Here is a 16,295-nt window from a genome sequence, read left to right as displayed (position 1 = left end):
AGGGAGTTAAGAGTTGAAGGGCCTCTCCCAAACTGCACTCAGGGTAGGCAGCTGGCTAAGGCTGCAAGCAGGAATTAAACAGGTGAAAGGAAAAGGGGATGAGCAATGGGAGAGGTTTAATACAGGTCCATAAAGAGCATCCAGGCAGGGCTGGTACATTGCTGGCTCCAGCAGCTCTGCTACAGACGCCAGCAGGCAGACAGCACAGCTCCACACTGCACAGGGAGGGATTCCTGAGCAGTACAAAGTCACCCCACTTATAGATCAGGCTGCTATCAGGCTGCCAGCTGTAATCAGGCCATTTGTTGATGCTGCTCGGTATGGACAGCTTCTGAGAAAGGCTCTTCTTTGGGAAGCCAGCTGTCTGTTTGTTCTGTCTGAGACAGCTCTTTTGGTTTTAGTGTGTGCTGCATGCAGAGATTAAAAAAAAAAACAAGAAGAAAAAAGGCCACTGAAACAAAACTTTCTAGTCTGCACACCTCAACAGGAGTCTGGAGAGTCGACGCCACCCGACCAACCTCAACCATTTGCAATTCTCCTTCTGTGTCTGTTATTTTGCTCTAGCAATCCAGGCATCCTCTCTGAGCAGCACTTTGCACTGCTGCTATACCCTTTATACAGCAGAACAGCCTGTGTCCCACCAGGCTGAACAAACCACTGCCTGCTTTCCCTCACCAACCCCCTTTCCCAGAGGCTACTTGAAGCTGCCCCACTGGGACCAGCTCTGCTTGACCCACACCGCAATGCTCCTGGGCAAGCAGGTGCACCAGCATCAGCCAAGAGCCGTGCAGGCAGCAAGATGTTAAAATAATCCATTCTTAAAACAAGGGGCTGCAGCTAGAGCTGCTGGGAAAAGCAGACTGTGTGGTAGAGTGCTTGGAAACCCTTTCTCTTTCATTTAAGCCACGATCTTCCCCAGCCTATCATTCCATAGAGAGCCCTGGGGGCTGAAATCTACTACCTCTGCCGAGTGGGTGGGTGGTCACAGCACTGTCTGTCTGCTAAAAAACACAAAACAAAACCCAAACCACTCTCCTCCAGACGGGAAATAATTCCTCTGGCAAAGCAGCCCCAGCCAGAAATGCGTTTACAGAACCCAAGACTATTTCAGCTCTTCAAACCAGCTCCATCAGCCCCTTAATCCTAGAACAACACTGCTGTGTCCAGGCATTGATATGGCAGGATTTCAAAGGATAATTTTCCAGCAGTTACTGCCCCTGTGGGTCCGAAGATGAATTAAGTCTGCACTGCAGCTTTGCTCCATGCCTACCTGTTAGCAGTGACATCCAATGATACCTCATGGCCAAAGAGCCATCACTCTGATCCCATCAACAACCTCCCGGACACAGATATTTTCACCTCTCTCCTGCTAGGCAAGGAAGAATCAGAGCCATCACTTGCTCATAGAGGCACACACACAGAGTTCACCTGCTACCAGGCTTGCAGAGGGCTCTAAGCTGAATAAATACGAAGGCAAAGCAAACAGAGCTTCACTAACAAGGCTTAATTTTCACAGGGCCCGAATTTCAGCTCAGCAGGTCCCCAAAGGACTAAGGAAAGCAGGTAGCAGCCCTAGCAATGCCAGTTTAGATTCAGGAGGACAGCATCTCTCAGTCAGATGGCCAACAGTTCATTTCCTAAGATAAGAGGAGGTCTCCAGCATCACCACAGCCACTCTCCTCCACACCAGCACTAAGGCTGCATTACTCTGAGGTTCAATTCATGGACCCCACACATCACCCATGGCCAATGTAGCTCTTCTAGGCATCAAATGTGATCAGTATCTTAGCAGCAGGAGGGACTGCAGAAAAGAATAGACTGGTGTCTCTTGAGGGCAGAAGAGAGACACAGAGAGGCAGAATCCCCCCTTCACCTTAGATACAAACTGCCACCTATGGACTGGGAGCAGATGATGTAAAACAAGAAACCCCCCATCAAAGGGTATGCCCCAGCAAAGCAAGGTTCTTCAACACTCGTGTGTGTTACAAACAACACAAGGCTGTGATTTACGGTCTGTATTTTCCATGAGTCTCTTGGTTGCAGAGCTCTGCCAGCTCCAGCATCAGAGCCCAGCCGAGCTCAGTTGTTTGTGAGCGTCTGCCCCACCCCATAATCCCATTCCATCATCTGGTCCTTCCCTTCTTCCCCCCCCCTTGACCACCCCCTCAGCCCCAGCAGCCGGAGCCTGACTGTCTTTCCAGGAAGCCCAAATGGAAGCAGCAGACTCACCACAGACTCCCTGCTGGCCACACCGAAGGTAGTTTTCTGACGCCTGCTGGAGATGTAAGCAGAATTTTCCTGCAGTTTCTCCAGGAGCTGTCGGATGGGTTTGCAGTAGTTGGCAATCTTGCATTCCTTCAGGAAAGATTTGAGCTGGGGAGGAGGGAAAGGAGAGAGGAAGAATGAAAGCAATGTAATGGTTGTCAGAGCCCCTCGGCAAGGAAACATCTCCCACCTCAGTGGCAGCATGGGGTGCTGCTTGATGCTGTTGTAGTGCAAATATCAAAATCTTATGCTTAGGCAAACAATAAGGGGGACCATGGACCAAATGCATGGAGAGAAGAAGTAACTTGGATGCAAGGTAGCACAGAGAAGCTAGAACTAAGACAGGAGAAGGAGTCTGTGTGTGTCCCAAAAGTAAAACAGCTTTTGGGAAGGGAACACCGAGGGCTGTGGCTTGAGACTGCAGGCTGGGATTGAAGGCAGAGATTGATACTGCAAATAGGGGAAATCTCTGCAGGCTGAGTCTTCAGCACAGCTCATTAGGAAGTGTGGGGCTGCTGGAGCTGCAGGTCATGCCAGATGGCCATCGGCAGGGTCATATGGGGCGAAGTCAGCTTGGGGTCTGAACTACTGACCCAGCTCTGACTGGTACCTCCTATTTTTCAAGGGCACAAACCCACAGAGCCACCACACAATACTTTACAAAATGACTCTGTGTGTGGACAACCCACATTGCTGAGCCTTAGATACTCCTTTCTTTTCAGACCCAAGGGCTTAGGTGGGATGGTTGGGACAAGAGCCAGTCTGCCAGGAAACCACAAACCCTAATGCTGCCAGCCAGACCATCCCACTTGCACAAAGTCAGCTCCTGCCCTCTCACTGTGCAGGAAACACGCTGCTGCTCTCACACAGTGAGACTATTTCACTGCAAACTGAGCCTGTTTTTGTGTTATTGTCTATCTCAGTCTCCAAGCAAACCCCTCTTCTCCCCACCAGTACAAACCACCATGCACAGCCCTGACACCTCCAAGTTGAATGGTGAGGCTGCAGTGGATTCTCTTGCTGGCAGGAGGAGGGATGCGGGTCTCCATATTGATCCAAAGCTTGAATTCCAGCTCAGCATGCTGTCTGCTAGAAGTTTTTACCTGCCCCAAGACAGCTCCATGGAGGGCAGGAGCAAGCTAGAGCCACGCATACACCAGGCATTTGATATAGAGAAGGGGACCCAATAGGGCCTCCATCTCACCGGGACCTGCAGATGCTATCAGGACTGAGATACAGGGTTTCTAAGTCAGCAAACACAGCGCTGCCTCATCTACTTATGGCTTCTGCCTCCAAAGAGACAGATGGGTAAAGGAGGGGTATGTATCCCCCCTGCTAAGCCTACATGCCAATGGGGTGGGTATGAAACATGCCCTCCATCAGGGCACCGTGCTCTGCTGGGTGTAACCCTCTCCATCACCAAGCACAGAGCAAAGAGCCCATCCAGCAAGTACAAAGAAACCAGCAGCAAAACGCTTCTGCTGGTCAAGCCTGTCCTGTCCTCACCCTCCCTGTCTAAAACACTTATTTTTTTAGAGTTGCTGCATATTTATCTCCACCGAGAGATGCATTTGTCATTCCATTTATCTCACTTGATCCCCACAGCTGCAGCCCCAGATCCATTTCATCCGCTGCCACATACATTATCATTTTTCTTTTGCTTGCACAAGTGTCACCTGAAATCCTGCAAAATCTCAGGCTCTATCTGGGCAGGTTGCTGCTGTATACGTTCACTCTCACAGTTGTATGCTTCATTTCTCCTCTCCCCCTCCTATTCCCTGACCCCGGCAATCCCTCACAGCCCCGCTGCTATCTGCCATGGATATTAACGGGAGGTAATGAGATCTCAGCCCCGTGTGAAGAGGCAGGGAGAGACCAAGAGGGCAAAAGAAGATAGGGAAAAAAAAGGGACTCTCTAAATGCCTTTTTTGCCCTCTGCCAAACACAGCAACCACTGCTTTCCAGAATAAAAGCAATTAGAACATATGTGTGTCTGTACGTGTCTACGCCATTAACATCCAGCACTGGTTCCTCGTTGTGATTAGTGGGATTGATTCTGTTAAAATACCAGCCTTAAACACCGATGCTGTAGACCAGCAGAGACCACAGTAAAACCTCAGCTCCTCTTACAGCAAACAACACAGGGGGCTATAAGTGATCTGAAGCAGCTGGAACTGTGTGTGCCAGGGAACCCAAAACCACCCTGACCCCCCCACTCAGAGCAGAGAGTGAGCACGAGGTTGGTAGGGTCACCAGGACCTCCTGCCCTTCTCCAACTCCTGCCCAGCCCACAGAGGACCCTACGGAAGGGAGTCAGCCTATGGAAGCAATGACTGCCCAGGGGTCAGCCCAGCTGGCTGGCTAGAAAACAGCAGCCTTTGAGCTGCCTCCCTCCCCGCTGCCTTTGCTCCCCTTTGATCTGCCCGCTGCTTCCTGCCTCGCAGGCATCCCGAGTTCAGGCTGAAGGCAACTCAGCCCTGCTTCTCCCAGAGCTGCTGCAGCCTCGGCCAGCTGGAAGCCAGCCCCTGCAGCACAGCACTGAGCAGCGTGAGCTCACTGCAAGGGGAAGGATGGGGACAGATGGATTTTTATAGTTAACTGGAGCCATTCCAAGGGAAAAGCCTTCCCCCCCCACACACACTTTCCCGAAGGCTCTCTGAGATTTTGGGAAGCTAACCTCAGCACCCTGGCCCAGCAGACGCCACGAGGCTGTGGTTAGAGACAGCCAAATAGGAATCCAATAGCATTAATTCTCTGCAGAAACACAGCCCAGTCTCAGGATGCTTTTGGAAGCCGCGGGGCTCTCAGTGCCAGAGGGCTGTCAGACGCTCTTCATTCCGGCTCCGACAGCCCTGCTGCCCCCAACAGCTGCTGGCTGTGAGGAGAGGGCTTTGTTCACTGCTGATAAGCAAGCACAGGAGCTGCTCCTTGAGCCTGGAGAGCGCCTGTCAGCTCCTATTAACCGCAGCAGCAGGCTGCCAGCCAGGCAGTGCCCGTGCCAGGCAGAGGGGCCCAGCCAAAGGCATGTGCCTGGCAGCTGCCAGCCTGCTGAACAGAGCACAAACAAGGCGATCTGTAGCACAGGGACCCAGATGAGATGCTGCTTTCACGTCAGCCGGAGGCACCGCAGTGACAACGTGTGCAGACACACTGGCTCGTGGCATGGAGCAGAGAGGTGTGTGTCCCCATAGAGCCCTCTGCCAAGCCTGCATGACACCTGCCACTCAGGAGTTAAAAATAGAGAGGAATGCAAGGAAGGGAGGGAGCAAGTTCCAAGTTCCAACATTTGCACTGAGCAATCTTGCTGCTCAAAGCAGAGGTTGCAGCTCATTCTGAAAGCCACGCAGCTAGCAAGGTGTTAGGGGAGGATTATGCACAATACACCCAGACACACAACCCTATGAGGCAGTTTTATTGCACACCACGAATTATGTAAATGTAAGTGGTGAGGAAGAGCAGCCACTGCAGTGCTGTTATATGCACAGAGGAAGAGGGACAGATGCAAGAACTGTGGAGCTTTGCAAAGCAGAGTTTGGGATTTGGGGATTGCTGTCTTGTAGAGAGCACATGATGGAGGTGATAAGGCAAGCTCAGAGAAAACAGGTACTATGGTGATGTAATGCAGCAATTTGGGCAATTCTAAACCAATTTAGAACCGAGTTCACTAGACAGAAGTGTATCACTACAGGAATCATGTAGCATCTCATCCCTCTTTGTATTCCAGAAGAGTGGCTCATTCTAAAGCCCTTTTCAACCATCTTCAGCCTTGTTTTAGATGTGATGCCTCAGTTCCCCTCCCAGTTGCCCAAAAACTATGATTAGGAAGAGGTGAGCATCTCTCCCTTCACACTGTTGGAGTTTGCAGTTGGGAAAAGACCTTATCCACACTCTGTTCACATTCCTGGTGTGACCAAGAGATGCCTCACACCTTACCTGAATGACAGTAGGGAGGACCAGCTCTGGGAATCCAATGCTGTGGGCTTGGCTGTGAAGATACTCAAGAATCAGGTCATAGAGCTGGTCAATGAGTCCATCCTGGGTAGGGAATGCAGAAATAAACATCAGATAGAAACCAGCCTGGGAAATGAGTCTCTAACCTATGGGATGTGATGGCAAAACACACTGCCAGGGCAATTGGCAGTTCTGAGGGTGGGCACTGTAGGCAGCTGGGGTTCCACTTACTCGGAAGGCCTTCTCCTGCAGGTTGGCATTTGAAAGCTTCAAGATGACTGCAAAGTTGATGGGCTTAGCACTCATACGCCCCGGCCTCTTGTTGAAATCCACTTGTTGGAAAATCTACAACAGAAGAAAGGGAGTTTAAAGACAATGGCATCTCAAAACATTCACCATGATCCTGCTGAGATTGTGCAGTCAACAGCAGAGCTGAGAAGACAAATAGAAAGGAGCAAAAGGTTCAAATGTGCCCTTCCCCAGCCTGGCAAGGGCAGAGCTCAGGAGAAAGATGATAAGAACTACAAAAGCCACTTAGACTCAGGCATGTTCTCAAGGATCCTCATGAGGGGATTAGGAGGGGCAACCAAGGGAGGTTCATTAGGTGACAACCTATGAGGGAGGCTGACATAGCACATGTCCTGCCCATCTGTGTTTTTAAACACCTATGGGCAACCTCACATCCCTGCCTCCAAGGCTCTAGAATCCTCTCAAGTCTTAAATCTCATTCTGGGAAAGGAAATAATTTCTATTCTCTCAATGCAGCAATAAGGCATCCATCATCAGACCCCAACCAGCCAAGAATGAGGCAACACAGCACGCTGATTGCTGGAGGGCAAGGTGGGGGGGAAAGGGAGCTTGGTTAGGTCACACAGATGCCCCCGGGCCTGAAAAAGCATGGAGGCAATGATTGATTTTATTTGTCAATCCAGGTTATTTGGAAAGGAGGGACAAGCTTGGTGGCTTGTGAAAACAAAGAGCCCTAGCCTAGAGAATCGATGCTATAAACCTCGTTATGCACAGTTATTTCTTTGGCCAAAACAATAGTATTGATCCCTGAGGTCAGATGCATTAAAGCAAAAGGGACCAAGTCTGTGAGCAGCCTCCAAGCCACAAGGCAAGCAGGGAAATGCAACCAGAGGTACCAGGGAGCCTCTCATGATATGTGGGAAGGGGGAAAAAATCATGCTTCCCAGCTTAAGACTGAGCAGAACTCAGCTAATGGCCAGACTGGAAGGATAACTGATGTCTAGGGATCCTGTGGCATGGTAGGAAGGGGATAAGGGTGGATGAGAGGACAAGAAACTGGCAGAAACCAATGATCCAACCCATGTGATGAGCATCAGCAGACAAGTGAAAGGGACAGAGCAACACAGGTAGGAAGGAGAAGGATTTAAGGCAACCTTGAGATCAGTTTCTAAAGAGGTAATGCGTGCAGTGTGCTCAGAAATATAGAGCCTGTGCTGACAGAAAACCAAGGCTGCACCCACAGCACATCCACTTCATTACCCCATCCTCCTTTCTTTTTCCCAGGCTGTAGCAGAAGCCCCCTGGCAGTGCTTTGATCAGCCCCAGGCAGGCTGCCCCAGGCCAGCACACAGCAGGGATGCTGAGCACTGCAGGACCTGCCTGCAGCTCCCTTCCAGCTGCTCCACCACCCTCCCACCATACCCAAAGGCACCCAGCTAAGCTGCTCCAGTTCAAACCAGCAGCCCAACTTTATTTTTTGTGGATGCACATATTGCAACTCATCCTGTCACTAGGTACCAATGAGAAAAGCCTTCACTTCAGTCACACACAGGTTGAGATGAGGAGGGTCTCCTGCAGGTCATCTAGTCTCCACTCAAATAGGGCCTCCAAGAATCAGCTCCAAGCAGCTTTCTGAGTATCTCCAAATATAGAGACTGCTTTCAATACCCCTCACTCACTTATGTGGTCCATGATTCATCACCTTGTTTGGGAGGAAGTTATGAGAGATGATATCCAATACCTTGATTTGATAAAGGGAATATAAACCACCCTTGCTTTCCCCACATGCACCAAGCCAACTGTCTCATTATTTGAGCCCAGTGGACTGGGCAGGTATCATCTCACTTAACAACTTCTGATGCATTTGGAGTTGTGATCCACAACTTAGAAGCTGCAGTATAGAGGGAGAGGAACAATGTGAGTGAGGAATAAGAATGCATATGCAGTGAGTGCAGCAGGTCAGTCTGATGAGTCCAAAGTTCTCATTTCTCCTCATGTAAAGGATGCAAAGAGCCCAGACCATGTACAAAACCAGAGCTCAAGTGTTTAACATTGTCCAGCTAAGCTCCATCCACCACCCACATGTTGGACTTCAAGCCCCCCTGGGACCTTCTCCAAAGCAAGCTGCACATCCAAAACAGAACTCAAGCCATTTAAGTGTCAAAGTGAAAAACTCCTTCCTAAGCTTCTCAGGGTTAACCTCTATCCCAATCCCTCCACAAGGAAGCTAATTTTAAATTGGCATGCCAAGCCTGCCTGGGGGGAGATTTCCACCTTGTTTATCCACACCTGCCTACCAGCAGATGAGCCACCAGTTCTCCTGCTGCAGAAACTAACTCCTGTCACAAAATAATTGAAGTGCTGAACAAAAAGATATTAAAAGCCTGGGATCTCACAGGCCATTCAAGGGGAGGAACAACACAAAAATAAAAGCCTGCCTGCTTTACACTCTCTTGAGCCAATCTCCTCTTGCCTAAGAGGCAATTTGAGCAATTTCTTTCACTCCATCCTGAAAAGCAGAAGCAAAGAGGACACAGCACTGGATGTCCGTGCTGGGGAGCATCAGCTCTTATTTCTATTGGCAGGGGCTTGGGGAATTCCTGTGCCTATGGGAATTGCACAAGCATTCCATCTGCTGTCTCCTGAAAGCACGGCAGTGACAGGGCTGAGACAAGAGGCAGCAAGGGCTGCTTTTCCTTGATGGTGAGGGGGAAGGGAAACTGTTACATGGTCCCTCCTTACAGAGAGCTTTTCAGAATCTACTCTAAGGCTACACAAAGCCTGCACAAAAAAAAACAACAAGTGGCTCAAGATGCAGACAAAAACAGGGCCACAAACTCCAGAGCCATTCCCTGACCACATTTGGATTCAGCTGCAGCAACAGTCCAGGCAGTATGCTGCCTTTCACATCAAATGGAGCATGGGAAGGCTTCGATCTGCTCCCTGACCCCAGCCGTGCCCCTCAAGCCTGTTCCTGCTTAAAATACCAACACTGATTAGATTCCTATGTCTCATGATGAGATCACGATGTCTCCACGATTCCATGTCTCAAACTGGAGAGCAAGAAGAAAATGCACAGGCAGTGGAAGCAGGGACAGGTAACCTGGGAGGAGTATAGGGATGCTGCTAGGCTGTGTAGAGATGGGGTCAGGAAGACCAAGGCCTAACTGAAATTAAACTTGGCAAGGGGTGCAAAGGAGAGCAAGAAAGGCTTTTATTGGTACAACAGCTGGAAAAGGAAAGCCTGGGAGGGCATACTCCCCCTTAGTGAGCAATACAGGCAGCTGGGAACAACAGACAAGGAGAAGACTAAAGTATTCAATAACTTCCCACCTCCCCCTGGTATTCACTCGTGACTGCTTTACACACAGCTCTGGAGCAGGTTTGGAGGGTGGGAACCAGGTAAGCAACACTGTAAGTTAACAATCAGGTTCAATAAAATCAAGTTGGACGCAGGGAAGAAGTTTCTTCTACAAAGAGGGTAACTTTATGAGCTAGTATGAAAAGGCTCATTGTAAAGCATTAAGTTAAGCATGAGAACATGGTTTCTCCTCTCAGCAGTGCCACACACCTTGGAGTTCAGGCACTTCAATTCTCCTCTATGTGCTGGTGCTCCTGTTATCTCAACTGCACAGGTGCAGTACACCTAGAGCAGGATTTGTGGAGAGCATTCAGAGACCTTTATGAGAGGAGTTGGGAAGAAACAGAAGGGCAAAGGAAACAGCTCCTGAAAATTCCTCGGGGTGTTTGAGGGATCCCCTTGCAGGAGATGGGCAGGAAGTAGGGAAAGGTTGGCAGCTGCTGGGAGGTTTGAGGTTAACACTCGAAGTTGGAAGTCAAAGGAATGTGAAAGTATGCAAGCAACACACCCAATGTTCATGCAGACATTTCCCCCCTGTTCCTGTGTCACCAAGGCCTGGACAAGCTGGGCCAAGCAATGCCTCACACAGCAGGGTAGGATGTGGTCAGGGGCTCGTGGAAGCAGGGAGGAAGCTCAGCACTCAGTGTGGTAACATCTGGCTGGAGCCTGACACAGATTACAGCCGAGGTGTTGGGGCCAGAACACAATGAGGGGGAAGCAACCTCAAGGGGAAAATGGTATCTCAGAGCTCTAGAGAAAATAAGCAGCAGAGGGAATCATCCTACCCCAGGCTCCACCACCACAGAGCAGAGATGCCTCTATCACTAAATCTGGCTGGCAGAATTTCAAATGTGTGTGAACAAGAGGAAGGAAGCAGGCGAATGGCAAAGCCACACAAGGCCAGGGCCAGGGCAGAGTGGAGAGGGATAGGAGGAGATTTATAAACACCACCGGCTCCCGCAGGCTCAGAGGATGTGGTTTGTGAAGGACGTTTACAACAACACAAAACCACAAGAGACTTTGCTTCAACAGAACTTGATTAGGAATGAGCCTGGCTGACTCAGGTCATTTATTATAGAAGCTTCCCTCACTCCTGTCGAACGCCCTTGCCTTATTCTGACCTGCTGGTGCTCTGTGTTCCTTACCTTGCCCTGTTCCCTCACACAAAGGCCCTTCTTCTAAGAAACATGGCTGCACTACTTCTGTGCCCTCACAGCAGCACAGCAAGACCTACATGGGGAGATGTCAGCAGTCTGATACGTGGGGAAGCTGGACAGCCTCAGCATTATCCTAAGAGAAACAGAGACCCAATATTTCAACTGAACATAATGTATTTTGCCAGGCTGTCTTTATGGGATACTTCTCCTAAATAAATTCTTCATTCTTAGAAGGAGTTTTCTCCTTTTTCCTTTATAAGTTGGTTATGAGAAACTCTTATGTATCAACAGGATCAACTAACAGCACAGCTCAGGGTGTTACTGCAGCTGAGCTTCTGAATCTCCTCTTTGGAACACCCTTTGCTTAACCACCTAGGAATGCATTTTGCACCCAGCTGATCTCAGATACTCTCCCCCTCACAGGAGAACATCAGTTTAATCCTATTTGCTAACCATACAATACGTTCAGACAGTGTTTGCCAGGGAATTTAGGATGTAAGCAGATCTGGTAACTGTGGGAGCTGCTGGTGGGTATGGTAAATGAAAACTCATTAGGAAACAGGCACAAGCCTCAGCTAGATCAGCAAGAACCAACTAACCTCCAGGATGAACGGCAACACTGGGATGAAGGTCCTGGTGTTCTCTGACAGCAGTGTTAGGGCACGGATGCAGTGCATGCGCAGGGGGTAGAAACGAGCTGTGGGCACCAGCCTGGAGAGCAGAAAGATGAAAGGATATCAGGTCATGTTAAAACTAGAGCTGCATCTGCAGCCTTCAGCATTTTCTACACTAGAAAAGGAGGACAGCTTTAGTATCACACAGCAAACCAAGCTGCAGAAGCCATCCCACAGTGAGAAATAAAATGCACACGTGCTGAAGCTGTAACACCAACAAGTTTCTGCGATGCAACCATCAGGTTGCCAGGTTCTGATGGGGAAGGAGCTGCCCCATGCCATGTAAACCAATAGAGGACAATGCAGTGCCCATCAGTCACAAACCTACCACTCTAGAAACCTCTCACTATGCACTAGCTCAGCCTGGAAGTCATGGATACCCTAACATTAACAAGTTAACAAGCCTTAGATCTGATAGATAGGTACATCATCCCCCTCCACCCAAAGTGAGCTTGCTGAGCAACCCAGGAGCAGGGAAAAAAAACACCATTTAACTAGGTACCATAAATCACCTCCATCCTCCCCCCCCCCAACCCCACGGAATAGTGAAATAATTATCATTGGATCCATTATAGAAATAAATCTACTTGCACCCCTGATCTGGCACCAGTGGAGATGACGAAAGCCATTCTCAGGAATTAATTGATCAAGGGATAAACCTGCTAAATGTATAGATTTACTGTAAACCAAGACTATTAATTTTAGAGTGCTCTGCGATGCACCGATCTGCTTAACTTCCTGCTGGCTGGATGCACAGGGAATACAAAGCACAGCTGGGCCTTGGATCTGCAAAGAAGATCTGACCAGGGGTCACCCCAGGGGTTCCTGCCTTCTCCTCTGAACACACCAGGAGGATGGAGATCAAAACTTCAGTGCACCGCAGATATTCATTTAGCTGTAAGCCAGCACCATGTTTATAGCTTGGCTTTCTACCTTGTCTGCTAGGGGTAGGAACAAGGTAGGGGAAAAAAAAAACACCTTTCCAAGAAGAGGGGGGAAAGAAACAGGAGCATGGTCCCTGCCTAGAGCAGAAAGCCTGTGAGGAGTGGGTGCTTTCCTCACATAATCCCCTGGGGCAACACAAGGAGGCAATGCAGTCCTGCAGACAGACAGACATCCCCACTTGCTGCTTTTCAGTGGAGCCAGGCGCCACCTCCCGGCCTAAAGGCACTTAGAGAAGGAGCCTCTTCCCCTCTAAGTGCCACCCATCACCCTTCTGGTGCTCCCAGCAGGGCTACACCAGCAGCACAACTGAAAGGTTGTGCAGGAGAGGCTGCATGCCCAGCTTCCCTCCCTCCCACCCCATCGCACAGCTGAGCAGCAGGGTGACAGAGAGGGGCAGCACATAATGTCTCTGCAAAGCAGCCTGCTCACTGTGATACCATACAGCCCCATTCCCCTGTCTCTATCTGAGCCTTCCAGACATGCCTGAAATTAAGCAAGAACTAAGAAGTGACAGTCTGCACCTAAGAAGTCCTGGACATAGATTCAAGCAGGAGACCACACTGCCATACCATTCCCATCCATGCTTATGTATCTGTATATCCCATACATGCTAACATATCTACTCTACAAATCCCAGACACCGGCTTTGTTATCCTGGGATCCATTTCTATTTTCCCCACTCTAAAATTCATCCAAACCTTTGAAGCCATGTCAGATGGTAACTGTATTCCATGCCAACCAGCCCTGCACATCAGACAGGAGCATTATTTATTGCTGCTCTTGCTGAGACTCACCCCATTCACCTTTCCTTGGCCCCAGCTAGCTGATTTATCCACCTAGACAGGCAAAAAACTGCCTTGAATTGTCTGCAGGACAGCTAAAGCTCTGCAACAGCAGTGGGAAGCAGCCTGTGTGCATGGGGGATGGGGGGGGAGGATGTATGCATGCCCTAACGATCGTTTAAATCTGCTTATCTTCATCACCACTTGGGAGTTTTTCGAGAGCAGGCGGGTGGTGCTTTAAAGCTGAGAATCAGGTTATAGAGCTAACAGGATTTCAGAGATCACCAGAGATTCAGAAATTCCCTCAACGTCCATTAACAGCAGTTTCTATATAAGCACACAAACCACAAAGAAAAAAAAACAAACACCTCTCAGCAGAGACATACTAGAAACAGTGCCCCTAATACTTCAAACAGCAACAACTGCACACAGAAAGCCAATTCTTCACAGAGCTGGAGATGAAGACTTGATTCCATGTTTAGCACTCATTGTTGTTAGGTTCTGTTTAAGGCAGTTAAGTAAATCTTCCCCCTATATACAACCGGGAGTTGTACCCAATCCTTTGTGCGCACAATCTGGTTTCACATAAGTCTGAGCCCACAATCTTAGCAAGGGAAAACAGAGGTGCTGAATTCCTCTTCAACAGTCTTTTAATTCCACTGTGGCATATGCTCACAATGCCTCCATCAAAAGCAGCTCAGAGTTCCTTACAATGCAATGTTAAATCCAAATCACACAGCAGTAACACCCCTTAGTCAGAGCTCTGCTGTATCAGATGAGAGCAGCGCTGCCAGTAGAGAGAGAAAAAACGACTTACTTGATACAGCCTATGATGACTTGTGTCAGAGGATAGATCAATGGCTCCATGACCTCGCTGGGGTAGATCGTGCTGAGAACTCGACACCAGAAATACAGGCAATGCACGTATTGCCAGTTATAGACGGACTGGAAGTTCTCCTGCAGAAAAGGGATGGACACCAAGACTTGAAAATGGGGCAGAAGAGAGATCACTTTGGTTTCTCAGCAAGACTCTTTACTCAGCATTCACCAAAAGGATCTACTCAAAGAGACATAACACTCCAGCTGTGGTTCATGCTTCACCCAGCAGATTCAGTGCTGTGTTTATCACACAACCAGCAGCACAAATCCAAAGGACATTTGGGCAAGTCCCTATCCATGTCTGCAATGTGCTTCAGCATCTTCTCTAGTGTCAAACTAAACACAAGTCCCTTAAGGACACCCTTAACAAGGAGTTGTGTGCCCACACACTCCTCACAATCCAAAGCATTACACCAAAGTTCCTTAAGAGATTATGCTTTTGAAGGAGCCTCAGCTCCAACTCATCTTTCACACACACACTTCCAAAGCCCGGGTAACTCTTTCCCATGATGGAAACAAGGTGTGCAAGAACTGGAAGGAGAGAAGAAGTATTTAATGTCAACTACCAGCCCAAACCTTGTGATGGGGACTTGGGCTGCAGCTGGAAATGACAGAGTATCCCCAGCTCACTATGATGTACCAAGGCCTGTTCTCGGCTTCTCTTGTACAGCACAACCTGCTCCTGTAATCACCTTCCATAACCACCCACTACTCAATTTAAATTAATTGGCTTACTGCTGAGATTTGGACATTTTGGCTGTGCTGATGTCACCTAAAGTTCCCACAACCCACCCCAGCTGTGAAAACAAGTAGATTTAAGTCTTGTCTGGGCCACGACTGAGTGTGTAAGAAGCCAACACAATCCAATTAGGGAATATATATATCCCAGACTTCATTTATCCTCATGTCTGAACAGCCAGGAGATTTAACTGGTTACCAATCCTGCAATGTTTGGGAGCAGCTCAGCCATTAATCTATAGGGATCTGTTTTGCTAAACAAAAATAAAGCCAGGATTAGCAATCTGACTCAGATTTGCTAGGTCAGACTGGAGGTGGCCCAAATCAGGGCTGTTCCCAAGAGGTCTGAGCTGCTTTGTTAAACGATGCCCCATAAACAGTACAGATTGGCAATACCAGCTGCTGATAATTGGGGCAGATGCACCTGTGGGCACTATAGTGACACCAAAAGCCTCAAGTGGCTTCAATAGTTTTCCTCTCTCCACATATTCCCCACAGAGGGGTACTCCTTCCACACTGATAGGCACCCACCTTCTTCTTTATGGTCATTGCACTGCGCAGGTGAATGGCAAGCTGGCGGATATAGATGAAGGCATGTTGGTAGGAGGTGTGTGTGTCCAAGGCATACATCTCTGTCAGCGTTCGCTGCATGAAATTGATCATGGGCAGCACATTGGGGGAGGTGAACCTTGAATTCTTCACAAACGCAATGTACATTTGCTGTTGGGGAAAAGAGAATGAGATATAACCACGTTGAAGTCAGAACAAAACCTTCCCCACCCTGGTGTTTCCTATAAGAAACAGCCACTTATAAAGAATAAGCAAAGGTAGTTTTAGCCTGCTATTTCCTCAACAGAGCCAGGAAGAGGATCTTTCCATCTCTACATTGTTCAGCACAGAGCTCACACAACAAAGCTTCTGCCTTAACGTTTTTGCATATAACTTCAGGAAAGCTGCAGAGTAAAAGAAATGCCAGGCTTACCTTGAGCAAGGGACTTAGGTACACATCTTTCCTGTGGCGACAGATCTTGTTCAGCACAAGGAATGATAGTACTCTTACTGTTTCTTCACCTGTGCTCCACAAATGGATTGCTTGCTGGAATGGAAAAGATACAGATAAGCAAAAGGACAAAGAACCCCTCCTGCTAACAGAAAGGCCTGAGGCCCCCCATCCACATCAAACAAAGCAAGGGAACCATACATCTTTACCAGAGCATTCCCAGCCTCATCTAAATGACACATTGCAGTTTTTCATGCCAACACATCACCCTGTTGCCCTCTTTCTGCTCTTCCA

The 16,295-nt window shown here is 48.8% G+C and overlaps 1 protein-coding gene across 1 annotated transcript in view; it reads right to left on the bottom strand.

The window, feature by feature from the left end:
• NOC2L (NOC2 like nucleolar associated transcriptional repressor) overlaps positions 1 to 16,295 on the bottom strand; it is a 28,284-nt gene that overhangs the window by 7,278 nt on the left and 4,711 nt on the right. Inside the window, exons 9-15 of the mRNA XM_015882692.2 lie at positions 15,984 to 16,097; positions 15,533 to 15,721; positions 14,202 to 14,341; positions 11,583 to 11,694; positions 6,448 to 6,561; positions 6,199 to 6,300; positions 2,230 to 2,373 (exon numbers count right to left, since the gene is read on the bottom strand). Coding sequence (XP_015738178.1) covers positions 2,230 to 2,373; positions 6,199 to 6,300; positions 6,448 to 6,561; positions 11,583 to 11,694; positions 14,202 to 14,341; positions 15,533 to 15,721; positions 15,984 to 16,097 — 915 coding nt within the window. The remainder of the gene's footprint in view (positions 1 to 2,229; positions 2,374 to 6,198; positions 6,301 to 6,447; positions 6,562 to 11,582; positions 11,695 to 14,201; positions 14,342 to 15,532; positions 15,722 to 15,983; positions 16,098 to 16,295) is intronic.

Source organism: Coturnix japonica, chromosome 21, assembly GCF_001577835.2.
Source record: "Coturnix japonica isolate 7356 chromosome 21, Coturnix japonica 2.1, whole genome shotgun sequence".
In the NCBI taxonomy this organism is placed as follows: Eukaryota; Metazoa; Chordata; class Aves; order Galliformes; family Phasianidae; genus Coturnix; species Coturnix japonica.
This window is presented reverse-complemented; position numbering and strand designations above follow the sequence as displayed.